The 20,804-nt window shown below is 45.1% G+C and overlaps 1 protein-coding gene across 1 annotated transcript in view; it reads left to right on the top strand.

Annotated features, from left to right (window-relative positions):
- Positions 1 to 4,806: 4,806 nt before the first annotated feature.
- LOC115195330 (potassium voltage-gated channel subfamily B member 2-like) overlaps positions 4,807 to 20,804 on the top strand; it is a 274,933-nt gene continuing 258,935 nt past the window's right edge. The window contains exon 1 of the mRNA XM_029755107.1: positions 4,807 to 5,416. Coding sequence (XP_029610967.1) covers positions 4,838 to 5,416 — 579 coding nt within the window. The 5' untranslated portion in view covers positions 4,807 to 4,837. The remainder of the gene's footprint in view (positions 5,417 to 20,804) is intronic.

Below are 20,804 nucleotides of genomic sequence, written 5' to 3'. Positions count from 1 at the left end.
TGTTTCGCCCACAACAATAATTAAAACTCTGAAAATGTGATTCTATTTCTCTACCTCGGCAAAAGAGCTTTTAAATTGTCTTTTGATTAGATTGAAGGCAGGCATTCTTTAACACATCAACCACCCATGGATTTACTCTCTCTCTCTCTCTGTCTCTCTCTCTCTCTCTCTCTCTGTCTCTCTCTCTCTCTCTCTCTCTCTCTCTCTCTGTCTCTCTCTCTCTCTCTCTCTCTCTCTCTCTCTCTCTCTGTCTCTCTCTCTCTCTCTCTCTCTCTCTCTCTCTCTCTCTCTCTCTCTCTACAAGAGAAAGTCAGACAGACACAAACACACCAAAACAATTTAATTGGCTGGTTTTCAAGACCTTGGCCCAGTTTCACTACAGGATTCATATTTAATCTGTAGTAGGGACACAAAGATGAGTCAACTACAGTATTATTATTAATCAAATGGAGACTATTTACATTGACCCCCCCCTTGTGTTTTTACACTGCTGCTACTCTCTGTTTATTATCCATGCATTGTCACTCTATCTACATGTACATATTACCTCAATTACCTCAACTAACCTGTACCCCCACACATTGGCTCGGTACCTCCTCATTCCTAGTTGATCACCAAACATTTCTGTAGAATCCCCATGGATAACGGCGTAAAGGCTTGCGTTTCTTTTCCTTTCTCTTTGCGCTGTTGACGGTAGGTGCACCTGATTCAGAAGACCTGAGCATCGGGTACGAATAGTGTTCCAATTCTGAATAGACAAAACTATGCCTACCTGGAGAACCGGGAGATATGTGACTAAATCGAGTGCCCCTACTTGCGCTCAAATCACCGTGCCTACAGTATTCACCAACCTGGCCACATGATTGCTATAGCTGAACCATATGTTCTATTTGAACCTCTATTTTCTTGCGATTGATAGGAGAGAGAGACCCCCTTGCTCCTTGCCCTATGAGACCCGGTCAACGGTATAGTGCACTATAGAATAGGGTGCCATTTTATGGTCGAAAGCAGTGCACTATAACATAGAATGTAATTTACTCCTGTAGTTAATGTGCAGCTGTACTTCCTTGATGTTGTACAGTACAGAGTCTTTACTACAGTACAATCCAATTGCATATTTAGGTTGTGATGCGGCCTGCACTGCGATCTGCTCCGTTCAGCATAGCGCCCCTCTCTTCTCTACAGCTCCCACTGCACTTCCACACTACAGTACTGTGTGCTCCCTGTGTTCCTACTCTGTACTGTGACTGAGTGGCTGTGTGTGGGACGGCTGCGCTCATCTTGCTCCTCTCCTCTCCTCTTCTCTATGCGGTTTGCCCCACAGTGCGCTTATCCAGTTCGCACCCGTTGCTTTTACGCGCCGCTCGACGTCTGCAGACACACACACACACACACACACACACACACAGTAGCCCCGGTCTCTCCCCGCACCGCACGCAACCCCAATCGATGGAGGTAATACTCCGCGCGGGAGTCTTTAGCACCGTTGGCAAAACTGCCTTCCTGTGTTACTGCCTAGGTTTTCTTCCTCAATAGGATAAAAAAAAAATGTTTGTCCTCGTTTGATTTTGTTATCAAAATGTGGAACATATCTATTGATTCAGAGCAGCGTCCTTAACGGAGAGCTCGGGAATCTTAACGGCTTGGCTGAAGGGAATAACGGAGGAATTATTTCTCTCCTTCCTTCCTTCCCCGTCGGAACAAGAGGAGTTTTCATGCAAAAGGTGGTTAATTTCGGCAAGGTAAGACACATATTATCTGTACGTGGAAAACACCTAACGTTATGTTCCGGGTGGTGTTGTTGCAGTGTTTTAACGCTACTTTAAACAGTGTCACATTGCGCTGTGTTGATAAGAAGGATGTGAGAGGTGGAAACCATAGCCCACTCATGTTTTGGGTTATATGAAAATATAACAAATGAGTGTATTATTAGGCTACATTGGAATGGACTTTATTGTGGAGAATGGTGCAACGAAAGAGGTGTGCAACAGTTTTTTATGGTGGGAACCATCTTGCAAGTTTTGACAGTCTGCAAGCAATATTATCATAAACCGTTCCATTAGTGAAATATTAAAATATTTAAGTCAGTTATACAGTTAAGTTTATTTAGAACCTCAATTCACACACCTAATTAAACCAGTAAATTAAACTGTTAAATCAATTAAAATAAGCATATCTTTACCTTTAGGGGATATTAAGGTTTGTAATATACAGTTATTCCTCGCCGTAATCACTCAACGGAGAAGCAAACGCAAATATAAACTTTTGTATCTTCAGTAACATTTCGCTGTCTTTCACACACTCGCCTTCTTACCAGGAATAACGTATTATTATTCATTAAACACAAAAAAAGATACCCACTTGGAGTTGGATTACACATATGTACATAGACGAAAACGATGCACTAACGTATCATGAACGCAAAGAGACTGGAGAGGTGTATGTAATGTGTTATTGTCAATTGGATCTCAATTTGTTGTAGTCGAGTGGGTCGAAATGAACTTTTTAGCTACATCCGTAAATTTGGCTTCATATCCAGTGCGCTCAGCCTTACATGTTCCGTCATAGCGTCGAGGGAGCTGGGAGCTCAGCCTTGAGAAGATACAATAACATACAAGGCTGATATATTATTTCTCCCTCATTTTTACATTTTGGTCATTTATCAGTACAGTACAATACATTTCATACATTTTTCTTCTTCCGTATTGGTCCCCGGTGGGAATCGAACCCACACCACGCTGGCGTTGTAAACACCATGCTCTACCAACTGAGCCACACGGGACCGTGAAACATACTACGATCATGTTATACAGTCATAGAAATGTAATCTATAGAGCGGGGATTCTATATTGACTATAACTTTAGTATTATGATCATCCGTTTCTGTGTGGAGGGAGATTAATATAGATCCTCCATTAGGGTAGCCTAAGTCCAGTCAGAGGAACATGTACGTCATCTGTGGATTCGTTTACTCATCGCCAAAATACAGCTGTTGTTATTTTGGGACAGGAATACAATGCAATTCAATACTACAATACAATAGCCTACTTGATTTATTGGCATATATGCACGGAATACACACAAATGAGCCTTATTTAATTGATTGACAATAACTAACTAAATGAGCTTTGATTCAGGAGTAGGATATGAAATGAAATCACCAGAAAAACAGATCTCAATACCATCTATGATGGCAAGTGAAATGAAACAAATGGGATTATATTATATTATATATATATATTTCCGTAAAGGTAGTGGTAGACTTTAACAACAGGTGGCTCTGACTGCCAACTCTGCACTGTGTTGTTGCTATAAGGACTAGAACACTGTGTTGTTGCTATAAGGACCAGAACACTGTGTTGTTGCTATAAGGACTAGAACACTGTGTTGTTGCTATAAGGACTAGAACACTGTGTTGTTGCTATATGGACTAGAACACTGTGTTGTTGCTATATGGACTAGAACACTGTGTTGTTGCTATATGGACTAGAACACTGTATTGTTGCTATAAGGACTAGACGACAGTGTTGTTACTATAAGGACTAGAACACTGTGTCGTTGCTATATGGCCTAGAACACTGTCTTGTTGCTATATGGACTAGAACACTGTTGTTGCTATAAGGACTAGAACACTGTGTTGTTGCTATATGGACTAGAACACTGTGTTGTTGCTATAAGGACTAGAACACTGTGTCGTTGCTATATGGACAAGAACACTGTGTTGTTGCTATAAGGACTAGAACACTGTGTTGTTGCTATATGGACTAGAACACTGTGTTGTTGCTATATGGACTAGAACACTGTGTTGTTGCTATATGGAGTAGAACACTGTGTTGTTGCTATAAGGACTAGAACACTGTGTTGTTGCTATATGGACTAGAACACTGTGTTGTTGCTATATGGACTAGAACACTGTGTTGTTGCTATATGGACTAGAACACTGTGTTGTTGCTATAAGGACTAGAACACTGTGTTGTTGCTATAAGGACTAGACCACTGTGTTGTTACTATAAGGACTAGAACACTGTGTTGTTGCTATATGGAGTAGAACACTGTGTTGTTGCTATAAGGACTAGAACACTGTGTTGTTGCTATATGGACTAGAACACTGTGTTGTTGCTATAAGGACTAGAACACTGTGTTGTTACTATAAGGACTAGAACACTGTGATGTTGCTATAAGGACTAGAACACTGTGTTGTTACTATAAGGACTAGAACACTGTGTTGTTGCTATAAGGACTAGAACACTGTGTTGTTACTATGTGGACTAGAGCACTGTGTTGTTGCTATATGGACTAGAACACTGTGTTGTTACTATAAGGACTAGAACACTGTGTTGTTGCTATAAGGGCTAGAACACTGTGTTGTTGCTATAAGGTCTAGAGCACTGTGTTGTTGCTATAAGGACTAGAACACTGTGTTGTTGCTATAAGGACTAGAACACTGTGTTGTTGCTATAAGGACTAGAACACTGTGTTGTTGCTATAAGGACTAGAAACACTGTGTTGTTGCTATAAGGACTAGAACACTGTGTTGTTGCTATAAGGACTAGAACACTGTGTTGTTGCTTTATGGACTAGAACACTGTGTTGTTGCTATAAGGACTAGAACACTGTGTTGTTGCTTTATGGACTATAACTCTGTGTTGTTGCTATAACACTGTGTTGTTAGAGCCGTCACTATTCATTAGAGATATCTGTAAATGTGCCTCTGCATAATCTCCATTCTGTTGATCTCTCTCTCTCTCTCATCTCCAACATTATTTTTCTATTTCTTTTTTATCTCCTCCTCCTCCTCACAGGTAAACCTCCATCCCCCTTCTTCCAGTACACCACCATGGCTGAGAAGGTCGGCCCTAAGACTCCCATCAACCACCCAGGGGTGACTTCCCTCCCCCCAGATCCCATCCAGATCATACGCAGCAAGGCCCACTCCAGGAGGGTACGCGTCAACGTCGGAGGTCTAAACCACGAGGTCCTGTGGCGGACGTTGGACCGGCTGCCCCGCACACGCCTGGGTAAGCTCCGCGACTGCAATACCCACGAGAGCCTGATGGAGGTCTGCGACGACTACAGCCTCCATGAGAACGAATACTTCTTTGACCGGCACCCTGGCGCCTTCACTTCGATCCTCAACTTCTACCGTACAGGGAAGCTGCACATGATGGAGGAGATGTGTGCCCTGTCATTCGGCCAGGAGCTGGACTACTGGGGTATAGATGAGATATACCTGGAGTCCTGCTGCCAGGCCCGGTACCACCAGAAGAAAGAACAGATGAACGAGGAGCTGCGGAGGGAGGCGGAGACGCTGAAAGAAAGAGAGGGAGAGATTGAGTTTGATAACACTTGCTGCCAGGAGAAGAGGAAGAAGCTTTGGGACCTCCTGGAGAAACCCAGCTCTTCCCTGCCTGCCAAGGTAAGAGAGGGAGTGGACGGCGGGATGAGGAGGGGAGGATGAAGGGGGGGGGGGGAATACACCACCCACCTCATTTATCTTCTATCCTCTCAGGGGTGCAACTGTACCCCGCTGGATTTTCAGTGTGTGGGTTTGTGTGTGTGTGTGTGTGTGTGTGTGCGCGTGCGTATGCGCGTGCGCGTGTGTGTGTGTACTCCCGCCGATTTTGTACCACACTGCAAAGGCGTCCATCCTACTGCGCTGCCTGTGATAACTGTGAGTGCTCTTCTTACTCATACAATAACAACGGTGAGTGATAGGATGGATACACGAGGGGTTTTGTCAGAGGGAGTGATAGAATGGATACAAGAGGGGTTTTCTTTAGAGGGAGTGATAGGATGGATACACGAGGGGTTTTGTCAGAGGGAGTGATAGAATGGATACAAGAGGGGTTTTCTTTAGAGGGAGTGATAGGATGGATACACGAGGGGTTTTCTCAGGGAATCAGTTGTTCCTCCAAACTCGATATTGGTATTGCATTTACGTAGGGTATTTTCTTGCAGTAATTTCATTTCTCATTCTTGTGCATCTCTGCAGAAGGGAGAATCTGATATACAGTACAAAGACAGCCCTAACCTGCGTCACAATTAGCACCCTAAACCCTATGTACTGCACTCCTTTTGACCAGGGCGCATAGAAAATAAGGTGCCATTTGGAACACATCCCAAGTCTCTGCTGAAGTAGAGTATTGTTCAGGTTGAAGAGTCAGGCGTGATGTATATCTCGAGGGGGGGGGGTTGTATATTTAAACAATAAGGCACGAGAGGGTGTGGTACATGGCCAACATACCTCTAAGGGATGTTCTTAGGCACGACGAAACGCGGAGTCAAATAAATAAAAAATAAACGTTTTGTCATATCCGTGGTATACAATATACCACGGCTGTCAGCTAATCAGCATTCAGGGCTCGAACCACCCAGTTTATATATATATATATATATATATATATATATTATAAATAGATACTGTATATCTCCACATGAAACTGGAAACATAGTTGGTGCAGCAGACTCTGACAAATGAGGGAGGATGGAGGTATCAGCACGGAGGAGGGAGTAAGGGGAGAAGAGCATTGGTAGTGTTTTACAGAACTGACAGAATAGAAGAGTAGAATACAAAATCAACCAGGAGAGAGCACTGCCTGAAAAATGTGTACGTGTGGGTGTGTGTGTCAATCACAGTCATCCCCTACAGTATTATACTATAACACACTGTATCTACAGAGAAACTAACACACACACACGCACGCACGCACGCACGCACGCACACACACACACACACACACACACAGACACACACACACACACACACACACACACACACAGACACACACACACACACACACACACACACACACAAACACACACACACACACCTTCTTACCTACCGCTCTATTAGGAGGCAAACTATGTATCCTCAAAGTGAAACCTGTTCCAAAATCTTTCTCTTGTCCTTAGTATACACACTGAGTGGTTGTCCCAAATGGCACCCTATTCCCTATATAGTGCTCTGGTTTAAAGTAGTGCGCTATATAGGGTGGCATAGGACTCTGGTCTAAAGTAGTGCACTATATAGGGAATAGGGTGCCATAGGGCTCTGGTCTACAGTAGTGCACTATATAGGGAATAGGGTTCCATAGGGCTCTGGTCTACAGTAGTGCACTATATAGGGAATAGGGTTCCATAGGGCTCTGGTCTATAGTAGTGCACTATATAGGGAATAGGGTTCCATAGGGCTCTGGTCTATAGTAGTGCACTATATAGGGAATAGGGTTCCATAGGGCTCTGGTCTATAGTAGTGCACTATATAGGGAATAGGGTTCCATAGGGCTCTGGTCTATAGTAGTGCACTATATAGGGAATAGGGTTCCATAGGGCTCTGGTCTAAAGTAGTGTACTATATAGGGAATAGGGTACCATAGGGCTCTGGTCTAAAGTAGTGCACTATATAGGGAATAGGGTTCCATAGGGCTCTGGTCTAAAGTAGTGCACTATATAGGGAATAGGGTTCCATAGGGCTCTGGTCTAAAGTATTTCACTATGTGAAATAAGGTGCCATTTGAGATCTAGGGCAGACTAGTGATAGGTATTAAGCCAGTATGACAGAGAAAATCTCCCTCCTTTTCCTCTATATTCATTATTCAGTTGAGAAAAATGTCTTACTTTCAATGACAGCCAAACTGGGGAACAGTGGGCTAGCTGCCTTGTTCAGGGGCAGAATGACATATGTTTACCTTTGCATCTCAGGGATTTGATATTGCAACCTTTCGGTTAGAAGTCCAACGCTCTAATCACTAGGCTACCTCACTTTTGATGAGAAACGTTTGCTTTCAGATCCAGTAAGTTAGGTATTTCTTGTGCATCACCTATCCATCCCCTATCCATCAAATTATCCATCACCTATCCATCACTTTATTTAATTCTGTCCATCACCTTCTTCCTCTTTTCTCCATTTTGTCTCGCTCTCTGTTTATTCTGTCGAACACCCTTCATTTCTGTTCCTCTATCTCACACTCTCTCCATCTCTCTTCCTGTTCCTCTATCTCACACTCTCTCCATCTCTCTTCCTGTTCCTCTCGCTGTCACTCTCTCCATCTCTCTTCCTGTTCCTCTATCTCACACTCTCTCCATCTCTCTTCCTGTTCCTCTCGCTGTCACTCTCTCCATCTCTCTTCCTGTTCCTCTCGCTGTCACTCTCTCCATCTCTCTTCCTGTTCCTCTCGCTGTCACTCTCTCCATCTCTCTTCCTGTTCCTCTCGCTGTCACTCTCTTCATTTCTCTTCCTGTTGCCTTCTCTCTTACTCTCTTCATCTGTCTTTCTGGTTCTCTCTCTGTCTCTGCATTCTAATATCCATCCCCTTTCAGTGAGTTCCTCTCCAGGACTACACTGTCATACTCCTAAACTGATTCTGATAATAGCAATAACTTGAGAGACAGAGACAAGAGGACAGAGACCAGAGACCAGAGGACAGAGACCAGAGACCAGAGATAGAGAGGCTATGGCCCAAAACAAGGCTACCCCAACTTCTCAGAAACCTTACTGGGAGTCTGGAGACATCAACATGTCCTTTCCAGCTGTATGTTAGTGTTGGATAATAACCTGACTGGATGAGCAGCATGTACAAAGCAGGTCTGCTTGACTACGTCCCAAATGGCACCATAATCCCTATATAGTGCACTACTTTTGTGCAGTTCCCATTGGGCTCTGGTGAAAAGTAGTGTGTAGGTGCTGGGATTCTTTAACATTTTCAGCTCAAGACTCAAATGAGAAATTGACTATTGTCCCCGTGACCAAAATCATCCTCCAATGACCCAAAATGTAAAAAACTAATCGTGTGTTGTTATAGATGTATTCTTATAATAATTCTTATAACTAGTTTAAGAAACCCTGTTGTAGGGGATAGGATGTCATTTGGGATGCTGTTTGTTTCTCCATGCAGGTTCACCAGAGTCACGTTCCAGAAGAATCTTTCCTTACCCACTCAGCAGAATGTCTTGTAATGTGATTTAGGTCCAGAAGAATCTCTCCTTACCCACTCAGCAGAATGTCTTGTAATGTGATTTAGGTCCAGAAGAATCTCTCCTTACCCACTCAGCAGAATGTCTTGTAATGTGATTTAGGTCCAGAAGAATCTCTCCTTACCCACTCAGCAGAATGTCTTGTAATGTGATTTAGGTCCAGAAGAATCTCTCCTTACCCACTCAGCAGAATGTCTTGTAATGTTATTTAGGTCCAGACGAATCTCTCCTTACCCACTCAGCAGAATGTAATGTAATGTTATTTAGGTCCAGACGAATCTCTCCTTACCCACTCAGCAGAATGTCTTGTAATGTTATTTAGGTCCAGAAGAATCTCTCCTTACCCACTCAGCAGAATGTCTTGTAATGTTATTTAGGTCCAGAAGAATCTCTCCTTACCCACTCAGCAGAATGTCTTGTAATGTGATTTCGGGATTTCCTCCTGTCTCACACACACACACACACACACACACACACACACACACACACACACACACACACACACACACGCGCGCGCATACAAGCTAGCTCACACACACCACACACACACACACACACACACACACACACACACACACACACACGCACGCACGCACACACACACACACTGGCATAAAGTGATAGGTCAGCAGCATTGGTTCAGGGTCAGGGGGGTCTCTATAGAAGAGGAGACTCAATCATTGATTTATTTCACAGTAGAGATCATACAACATATATAATTAGCCTCTCAGAGTCTCCGACGGGTCTGGATAGCGCCAGAGTTATCCTAGTTGACAGGCTCGTTGTATCTGATTCATGTCAAAAAAATTACTTTGCTGCCTGGATCTGAATGCTATTACTGAGGGAAGGGACACTCGACCTCGTAAAGGAAAACAAATCACACTTTTTTTTGGGGGGGGGGAAATGTAGCCTGAGGGTGCCGAACTAATTAAGGTACTACTAGCCAGCAAGAGAAGGAAGAGAGAACTACGCAATGTTGACAGTTTGTGCTGTTTAAAATCCACGGTCTTTCAGCCTGAAACAATATACGCAATACCACTATAATCTTTAGCTTCTTCCTTTCCCAACCCCTGTGTTATAAATTAAATACAGGGTATGGAAGCTGTAATGGAATCAAGCATGTCACACTGCCTGGCCTGGCCCCTCTCCCTCCCTGTAGTCACACTGCCTGGCCTGGCCCCTCTCCCTCCCTGTAGTCACACTGCCTGGCCTGGCCCCTCTCCCTCCCTGTAGTCACACTGCCTAGCCTGGCCCTTCTCCCTCCCTGTAGTCACACTGCCTAGCCTGGCCCTTCTCCCTCCCTGTAGTCACACTGCCTAGCCTGGCCCCTCTCCCTCCCTGTAGTCACACTGCCTAGCCTGGCCCCTCTCCCTCCCTGTAGTCACACTGCCTAGCCTGGCCCCTCTCCATCCCTGTAGTCACACTGCCTGGCCTGGCCCCTCTCCCTCCCTGTAGTCACACTGTCTAACCTGGCCCCTCTCCATCCCTGTAGTCACACTGCCTAGCCTGGCCCCTCTCCCTCCCTGTAGTCACACTGCCTAGCCTGGCCCCTCTCCATCCCTGTAGTCACACTGCCTAGCCTGGCCCCTCTCCATCCCTGTAGTCACACTGCCTAGCCTGGCCCCTCTCCCTCCCTGTAGTCACACTGCCTAGCCTGGCCCCTCTCCATCCCTGTAGTCACACTGCCTAGCCTGGCCCCTCACCCTCCCTGTAGTCACACTGCCTAGCCTGGCCCCTCTCCCTCCCTGTAGTCACACTGCCTAGCCTGGCCCCTCTCCCTCCCTGTAGTCACACTGCCTAGCCTGGCCCCTCTCCATCCCTGTAGTCACACTGCCTGGCCTGGCCCCTCTCCCTCCCTGTAGTCACACTGCCTAGCCTGGCCCCTCTCCCTCCCTGTAGTCACACTGCCTAGCCTGGCCCCTCTCCCTCCCTGTAGTCACACTGCCTAGCCTGGCCCCTCTCCCTCCCTGTAGTCACACTGCCTAGCCTGGCCCCTCTCCCTCCCTGTAGTCACACTGCCTAGCCTGGCCCCTCTCCCTCCCTGTAGTCACACTGCCTAGCCTGGCCCCTCACCCTCCCCGTAGTCACACTGCCTAGCCTGGCCCCTCTCCATCCATGTAGTCACACTGCCTAGCCTGGCCCCTCTCCCTCCCTGTAGTCACACTGCCTAGCCTGGCCCCTCTCCCTCCCTGTAGTCACACTGCCAAGCCTGGCCCCTCTCCCTCCCCGTAGTCACACTGCCTAGCCTGGCCCCTCTCCCTCCCTGTAGTCACACTGCCTAGCCTGGCCCTTCTCCCTCCCTGTAGTCACACTGCCTAGCCTGGCCCCTCTCCCTCCCTGTAGTCACACTGCCTAGCCTGGCCCCTCACCCTCTCCGTAGACACACTGCCTAGCCTGGCCCCTCTCCCTCCCTGTAGTCACACTGCCTAGCCTGGCCCCTCTCCCTCCCTGTAGTCACACTGTCTAGCCTGGCCCCTCTCCCTCCCCGTAGTCACACTGCCTAGCCTGGCTCTCTCCCTCCCCGTAGTCACACTGCCTAGCCTGGCCCCTCTCCCTCCCTGTAGTCACACTGTCTAGCCTGGCCCCTCTCCCTCCCCGTAGTCACACTGCCTAGCCTGGCCCCTCTCCCTCCCTGTAGTCACACTGCCTAGCCTGGCCCCTCTCCCTCCCTGTAGTCACACTGCCTAGCCTGGCCCCTCTCCCTCCCTGTAGTCACACTGCCTAGCCTGGCCCCTCTCCCTCCCTGTAGTCACACTGCCTAGCCTGGCCCCTCTCCCTCCCTGTAGTCACACTGCCTAGCCTGGCCCCTCTCCCTCCCTGTAGTCACACTGCCTAGCCTGGCCCCTCTCCATCCCTGTAGTCACACTGCCTAGCCTGGCCCCTCTCCCTCCCTGTAGTCACACTGCCTAGCCTGGCCCCTCTCCCTCCCTGTAGTCACACTGCCTAGCATGGCCCCTCTCCCTCCCCGTAGTCACACTGCCTAGCCTGGCCCCTCTCCCTCCCTGTAGTCACACTGTCTAGCCTGGCCCCTCTCCCTCCCTGTAGTCACACTGCCTAGCCTGGCCCCTCTCCCTCCCTGTAGTCACACTGCCTAGCCTGGCCCCTCTCCCTCCCTGTAGTCACACTGCCTAGCCTGGCCCCTCTCCCTCCCTGTAGTCACACTGCCTAGCCTGGCCCCTCTCCCTCCCCATAGTCACACTGCCTAGCCTGGCCCCTCTCCCTCCCTGTAGTCACACTGCCTAGCCTGGCCCCTCTCCCTCCCCGTAGTCACACTGCCTAGCCTGGCCCTTCTCCCTCCCTGTAGTCACACTGCCTAGCCTGGCCCCTCTCCCTCCCTGTAGTCACACTGCCTAGCCTGGTCCCTCTCCCAGACATGAAATATGATCCCTTCTTTCTGTCCTCCCGTCCATCCCTCCATCCCTCCATCCCTCCATCCTCCATCCTGCATTAGGAAGCAGTTTAGCAGCCTAGAAGAGGGAGTGAGATCAAAAGACCGTAAATGACCAGTCTCCATCAAGGCTGCCCTAGCTAATGGAAGACTGAACTGAGAGAGGCGAAGGGGTTGGAGGAAACAACTAAATGTCTTTGAGACAGTTTTTTTTATTTTAACTAGGCAAGTCAGCTAAGAACAAATTCTTATTTACAATGACGGCCTACCAGGGAACAGTGGGTTAACTGCCTTGTTCATGGGCAGAACGACAGAATGTCAGCTCAGGGATTCGGTCCAGCAACCTTTCGGTTTACTGGCCCAATGCTCTAACCACTAGGATACCTGCCGCCCCCAGGTAAGGTTATGGGGGTCTCCCTTGCCTTGCCTGATGGTCCCAGATGTGTTTGTGTTGTCTTGCCAACACCTGTTATGCTGTCATTGCCAAAAACACTGCCAAATACAAAATGCATCATGAATTTACAATCCTTCTATAGTGTCCATTAGTCATAATGATGGCTATGGTTGTAAACAATAACACTAACAGAATATGTTTAGCATGAGTTTATAATGAACAACGTTCAATTTATAACCTATGCATAATCAAATCAAATGTTATTGGTCACATACACATATTTAGCAGATGTTATTGTGGGTGTAGCAAAATGCTTGTAGAAATGATTGAGTTGGAGGCATGCGTGGCCACGCAGTCATTGGTGAACAGAGAGTACAGGATGGGGCTGAGCACGCACCCTTGTGGGGCCCCAGTGTTGAGGATCAGCAAAGTTGAGGGGTTGTTTCCTTACCTTCACCACCTGGGGTAAGTCCAGGACCCAGTTACACAGGGCGGGGTTCAGACCATATGGCGTTGAAAGCTGAGCTATAGTCATTGAACAGCATTCTTACATAGGTATCCTCTTGTCCAGATGGGATAGGGCAGTGTACAGTTGTGGCCAAAAGTTTTGAGAATGACACAAATATACATTTTCACAAAGTTTGCTGCCTCAGTTTGTATGATGGCAAGTTGCATATACTCCAGAATGTTATGAAGAGTGATCAGATGATTTGCAATTAATTGCAAAGTCCATCTTTGCCATGCAAATGAACTGAATCCCCCCAAAAACATTTCCACTGCATTTCAGCCCTGCAACAAAAGGACCAGCTGACATCATGTCAGTGATTCTCTCGTTAACACAGTTCTGAGTGTTGACGAGGACAAGGCTGGAGATCACTCTGTCATGCTGATTGAGTTCGCATAACAGACTGGAAGCTTAAAAAGGAGGGTGGTGCTTGGAATCATTGTTCTTCCTCTGTCAAACATGGTTATCTGCAAGGAAACACGTGCCGTCATCATTGCTTTGCACAAAAAGGGCTTCACAGGCAAGGATATTGCTGCCAGTAAGATTGCACCTAAATCAACCATTTATCGGATCATCAAGAACTTCAAGGAGAGCGGTTCAGTTGTTGTGAAGAAGGCTTCAGGGCGCCAAAGAAAGTCTAGCAAGTGCCAGGACTGTCTCCTAAAGTTGATTCAGCTGCAGGATCGGGGCACCACCAGTACAGAGCTTGCTCAGGAATGGCAGCAGGCAGGTGTGAGTGCATCTGCACGCACAGTGAGGCGAAGTCTTTTGGAGGATGGCCTGGTGTCAAGAAGGGCAGCAAAGAAGCCACTTCTCTCCAGGAAAAACATCAGGGACAGATTGATATTCTACAAAAGGTACAGGGATTGGATTGCTGAGGACTGGGGTAAAGTCATTTTCTCTGAATCCCCTGTCCGATGGTTTGGGGCATCTGGAAAAAAAGCTTGTCCGGAGAAGACAAGGTGAGCGCTACCATCTGTACTGTGTCATGGCAACAGTAAAGCATCCTGAGACCATTCAGCCAAGGGAGTGGGCTCACTCACAATTCTGCCTAAAAACACAGCCTTGAATAAAGAATGGTACCAACACATCCTCCGAGAGCAACTTCTCCCAACCATCCAGGAACAGTTTGGTGATGAACAATGTATTTTCCAGCATGATGGAACACCTTGCCATAAGGCAAAAGTGATAACTAAGTGGCTCGGGGAACAAAACATCGATATTTTGGGTCCATGGGCAGGAAACTCCCCAGACGTTAATCCCATTGACAACTTGTGGTCAATCCTCAAGAGGCGGGTAGACAAACAAAACCCCACAAATTCTGACAAACTCCAAGCATTGATTATGCAAGAATGGGCTGCCATCAGTCAGGATGTGGCCCGGAAGTTAATTGACAGCATGCCAGGGCGGATTGTGGAGGTCTTAAAAAAGAAGGGTCAACACTGCAAATTTGGACTCTTTGCATCAACTTCATGTAATTGTCAATAAAAGCCTTTGACACTTACGAAATGCTTGTAATTATACTTCAGTATTCCATAGTAACATCTGACAAAAATATCTAAAGACACTGAAGCAGCAAACTTTGTGGAAATTGATATTTGTGTCATTCTCAAAATGTTTGGCCACGACTGTACAGTGCGATGGCGATTGCATCGTCTGTGGATCTATTGGGGCTGTATGCAAATTGTAGTGGGTCTAGGGTGTTGGGTAAGGTGAAGGTGATATGATACTTGACTAGCCTTTCAAAACACTTAATGATGACAGAAGTGAGTAATACGGGGCAATTTTCATTTAGTTCAGTTACCTTTGCTTTCTTGGGTACAGGAACAATGGTGGACATCTTGAAGCATGTGGGAACAGCAGACTGGGATAGGGAGAGATTGAATATGTCCGTAAACACTCCAGCCAGCGCATGCTCTGAGGACGCGGCTAGTGATTCCGTCTGGACCGGCAGCCTTGTGAAGGTTATTAAAACGTTTATATGTCTTACTCACGTCAGCCACGGAGAACAAGATCCCACAGTCCTTGGTAGCGGGCCACGTTGGTGGACAAATACATTTATCTACTTATCTTTCACTTATTGGGTTGAAAAGAGGCGTCAACAGGCTTCCAATAAGCTTCAGTAAATGGGTTTTGGATGGGTTTTGGATTGTAATTTGAATGGGTATTGGATGTGTTTTGAATGTGTTTTGGATGTGTTTTGAATGTCTTTTTGGATTGTGTTATCTTGTCCGGGAGCGAGACGTCGGTGTCCGTGACGGGGCTGGGTTTCCCTTTGTAATCCATGATTGTCTGTAGACCCTGCCAAATACGTCTCAGGTCTGAGCTGTTGAATTGCAACTCCACTTTGTCTCTATACTGACGTTTTACCTGTTTGATTGCCTTACGGGGGGAATAACTACACTGTTTGTATTCAAGCATATTCCCAGATACCATGCCATAGTTAAATGCGGTGGGTCGCGCAATAATGAACATCCTCCAATTCACAACATTGTTTCCAGTATTCAATGTATGTACATTCAATGTTTGTATAACCTATTCATAACGAACAATATCCAATTCACAACATTGTTTCCAGTTATCAGGTTTCATAATCTATGCATAATGAAAAACACTGTTTCCAGTGGTCAGTATTTATAACCTATGAATTCTGCACCTTTTGCAAAATCGCTTGATGCTATTACATAACATCAAGCAACAAAGAATCCGTTAGGAGAGAAAGGAGAGGAGATGCTAGTTTATCAATTAGAAAGGAGAGGAGATGCTAGTTTATCTATTAGAAAGGAGAGGAGATGCTAGTTTATCTATTGGAAAGGAGAGGAGATGCTAGTTTATCTATTAGAAAGGAGAGGAGATGCTAGTTTATATTTTAGGAGAGACATGAGAGGAGATGCTAGCTCCTGCTGGCTTGTATTCTGCTCTTCATATATATATATATATGTATATTTTGAAACTGAGTGATGTGTACAAAATGTGCCGTAAGTATCGTCAGGCCGTATCACATATCCACCCAGCACCTGGTTTACTGGTGGTGTTCAATATGAACCAATGTGAGTTAGCACCTTGTTGCCGACACTGTAAATTACAGATATTAGTTCCAACTCTGATACTTATGGAGTGCTCTGGGGGTGTAATTTGTAGTTTGTCAGAGTGATGAAATTTCAGTAATGATTTGTGGAGCCTGACAAAGCTTTAAAACGACCATCCTTTTGCACAAACTACGTCATCCCAGTTTTCAAGAAGTCACAGTTGGAAAATTCCTGGTATCAGGAGGGGATAACCAAGGAGGTAAGCCTCCAATTGGGAGTCCTCCATTCATGAGTCGTCATAAAATAATATAATTGCTTTCAAAGTTAAATACCGCTTTAATGCTACACTCTCAGAAAAAAAGGGTTCTTCAGCTGTCCCCTTAGGAGAAGTATTTTTGTTTTCACATTGAATCATTTTGGGTTCCATGTAGAAACATCTGGGGAAAGGGTTCTACATGTAACCTAATACGGTTCTACTTGGAACCAAAAGGGTTCTACCTGGAACCAACAATGGCTATTCAAAGGGTTCTCCTATGGGGACAGGCGAAGAACATCCTAAGAGTGTACCCCTTTATCTGAACTCACACACACACACACACACACACACACACACACACACACACACACACACACACACACACACACACACACACACACACACACACACACACACACACACACAGCACACCAGGTGCTCCCCTCTTTTCATTACCTGGCTTTCATCTCTGCATGAGTTGTGGTCCGTCCTTACAGAGCTGGATCGATAGGCATCAGCATTTCTGAGAACCCTTTCAGCTTGTTGGACAAATACATTTATCTACTTATCTTTCACTTATTGTGTTGAAAAGAGGCGTCAACAGGCTTCCATTAAGCTTCAGTAAATGGGTTTTGGATGGGTTTTGGATTGTGATTTGAATGGGTATTGGATGTGTTTTGAATGGGTATTGGATGTGTTTTGAATGGGTATTGGATGTGTTTGGAATGGGTATTGGATGTGTTTTGAATGGGTATTGGATGTGTTTTGAATGTGTTTTTGGATTGTGTTTGTAGGTACAGTAGCCTACAATTATCCTATGTCACCTATCTGATTATACAAAATTGAATGTCCTCTATATTTTCTTATAGCCACTTCAGCTTATCCAGGTATTCACTCACCACTGTCTATTGATTTTTCCAGTAGAAAGGAAGGAACATTCATTCTATTGAAATTCATCCTATTGAATTTAATTTTCTTCCCATCACCTTTAACATACAATTCTACAAGTTGCATATCTTGGCCTATAGATCCAACCTAAGGAGTCTTACTGACTGCCATATATTGACCTATATCCCAGCATTAGGAGTGTTACTGACTGCCATATATTTACCTATATCGCAGCATTAGGAGTCTTACTGACTGCCATATATTTACCTATATCGCAGCATTAGGAGTCTTACTGACTGCCATATATTTACCTATATCGCAGCATTAGGAGTCTTACTGACTGCCATATATTTACCTATATCGCAGCATTAGGAGTCTTACTGACTGCCATATATTTACCTATATCGCAGCATTAGGAGTCTTACTGACTGCCATATATTTACCTATATCGCAGCATTAGGAGTCTTACTGACTGCCATATATTTACCTATATCGCAGCATTAGGAGTCTTACTGACTGCCATATATTTACCTATATCGCAGCATTAGGAGTCTTACTGACTGCCATATATTTACCTATATCGCAGCATTAGGAGTCTTACTGACTGCCATATATTTACCTATATCGCAACATTAGGAGTCTTACTGACTGCCATATATTTACCTATATCGCAGCATTAGGAGTCTTACTGACTGCCATATATTTACCTATATCGCAGCATTAGGAGTCTTACTGACTGCCATATATTTACCTATATCGAAGCATTAGGAGTCTTACTGACTGCCATATATTTACCTATATCGCAGCATTAGGAGTCTTACTGACTGCCATATATTGACCTATATCCCAGCATTAGGAGTGTTACTGACTGCCATATATTGACCTATATCCCAGCATTAGGAGTGTTACTGACTGCCATATATTTACCTATATCGCAGCATTAGGAGTCTTACTGACTGCCATATAGATGGTCAGATAGTCAGATAGTCAGGGTTAGGTAAGACACTACCTCCTGCAGTACGCTACACTATATAGTCAGGGTTAGGTAAGACACTACCTCCTGCAGTACGCTACACTATATAGTCAGGGTTAGGTAAGACACTACCTCCTGCAGTACGCTACACTATATAGTCAGGGTTAGGTAAGACACTACCTCCTGCAGTACGTTACACTATATAGTCAGGGTTAGGTAAGACACTACCTCCTGCAGTACGCTACACTATATAGTCAGGGTTAGGTAAGACACTACCTCCTGCAGTACGCTACACTATATAGTCAGGGTTAGGTAAGACACTACCTCCTGCAGTACGCTACACTATATAGTCAGGGTTAGGTAAGACACTACCTCCTGCAGTATGCTACACTATATAGTCAGGGTTAGGTAAGACACTACCTCCTGCAGTACGCTACACTATATAGTCAAGGTTAGGTAAGACACTACCTCCTGCAGTACGCTACACTATATAGTCAGGGTTAGGTGGACCGCACTGCATTCATAATCAGATGGGGAGATGAGATGACCTGCCTACCTGCTAAATGAATGGTGGTGATGTGGGTACCTGCTAAATGAATGGTGGTGGTGATGTGGGTACCTGCTAAATGAATGGTGGTGGTGATGTGGGTACCTGCTAAATGAATGGTGGTGGTGATGTGGGTACCTGCTAAATGGATGATGGTGGTGATGTGGGTACCTGCTAAATGAATGGTGGTGGTGATGTGGGTACCTGCTAAATGGATGGTGGTGGTGACGTGGGTACCTGCTAAATGAATGGTGGTGGTGATGTGGGTACCTGCTAAATGAATGGTGGTGGTGATGTGGGTACCTGCTAAATGGATGGTGGTGGTGGAGTGGGTACCTGCTAAATGAATGGTGGTGGTGATGTGGGTACCTGCTAAATGAATGGTGGTGGTGGAGTGGGTTGTTACGGCCCTGTGTGGGGCAGTTGAATGTTCCCTACCTAACTACAGTCAGGAGAACACACTCCTTTAAACCTGAAAAACCGGACAACTTGGACAAACTGTTTCACAATACTTGTTGTATATATTACTATGTCTACTTATTCTATGCTTGGCCAGAAAAAATATTTCCCTCTGTGATGAATAAAGTTGATTGAATTGATGATGTTATAATATGGCTGATAGGTAGGAGGGTGGAGGTGACCGGCAGGGCCATGCACAGACCTTTCGTGGGACAAGTGATCAAAGTGAAAAACACATGCCAGCACCTCCAAACTTACTTACAGTGGTTCTTACTTTAAAAGTTACGAGTTTATGCTGCGACCGTCTGTGGTAGATGGTGGCATTCTGTCATTGCACCACACTATCACAAGGGGGAGTTAGAACGCTGATCTATCGCTAGTCTAAACTGTGGCAATTAATGGAGGCGTTTTCAGTCTGAGATTCTCTCTCTTCTGGCACTAGAGTCCAAACGCTGGAGTTATTTTAGGAATACTTGCTGGAACACCCAATGTCATCCAATTATTATAATAGGATTTACATTTACATTTACATTTTAGTCATTTTGCAGACGCTCTTATCCAGAGCGACTTACAGTAGTGAATGCATACATTTCATACAATTTCATACATTTATTTTTTTTTTCCTGTGCTGATTTGAAGCAATAGCCTAGTCGCATGTGGTCAACTATTTCAGCACCATTTCGCAGTCATGTTGTACAGCGCCATATTTTGTTTCGTTTTTTTTCTTCATTTTTCTTGGAATAGAAACACCATAATATGAATCTTATTAATTAAGCTATATTTCTTAATCCCATATACTATGTTCTTACAAAAAAAGTTTAAAATTCTCTAGTACAGCCAATATTAAAAAGAGACAAATGCTGCTAAAATATGCCCTCTGGTTGTCAAACTATCACTAACGAGCATTAATGGCAACAATGGCTGACACTTAAACAACCTGCCATATAATTCTGCGGCAGCCTGCAAGGTGTGCTGCGGTATGACGCAACTTTTAAAGGAAGAACCAATGTACTACCGGTGGTATTCATTTCAAACTCACTGCTCGGCGCCGGTGGGTAGCTCGTGCATGCGATGAGGACAAGTGCAACAACACACTGCCACACTGGTGATAGCAAAAGGGTGGGGAGAGGACCTCTTTCAAGATTCATGAGTTCATGAGAAATTATCTAGTTTGATAGGCAATTCATTGCATTTAAAGTTGCAAGAGAGAAATTACATAAAAAATGTAATAAAACATTATACACTGCTCAAAAAAATAAAGGGAACACTAAAATAACACATCCTAGATCTGAATGAATGAAATAATCTTATTAAATACTTTTTTCTTTACATAGTTGAATGTGCTGACAACAAAATCACACAAAAATAATCAATGGAAATCCAATTTATCAA

This window comes from Salmo trutta, chromosome 6, assembly GCF_901001165.1.
Source record: "Salmo trutta chromosome 6, fSalTru1.1, whole genome shotgun sequence".
NCBI lineage: Eukaryota > Metazoa > Chordata > Actinopteri > Salmoniformes > Salmonidae > Salmo > Salmo trutta.
The sequence above is the reverse complement of the archived record's forward strand: the minus strand, read 5'-3'. Positions and strand labels throughout refer to the sequence as shown.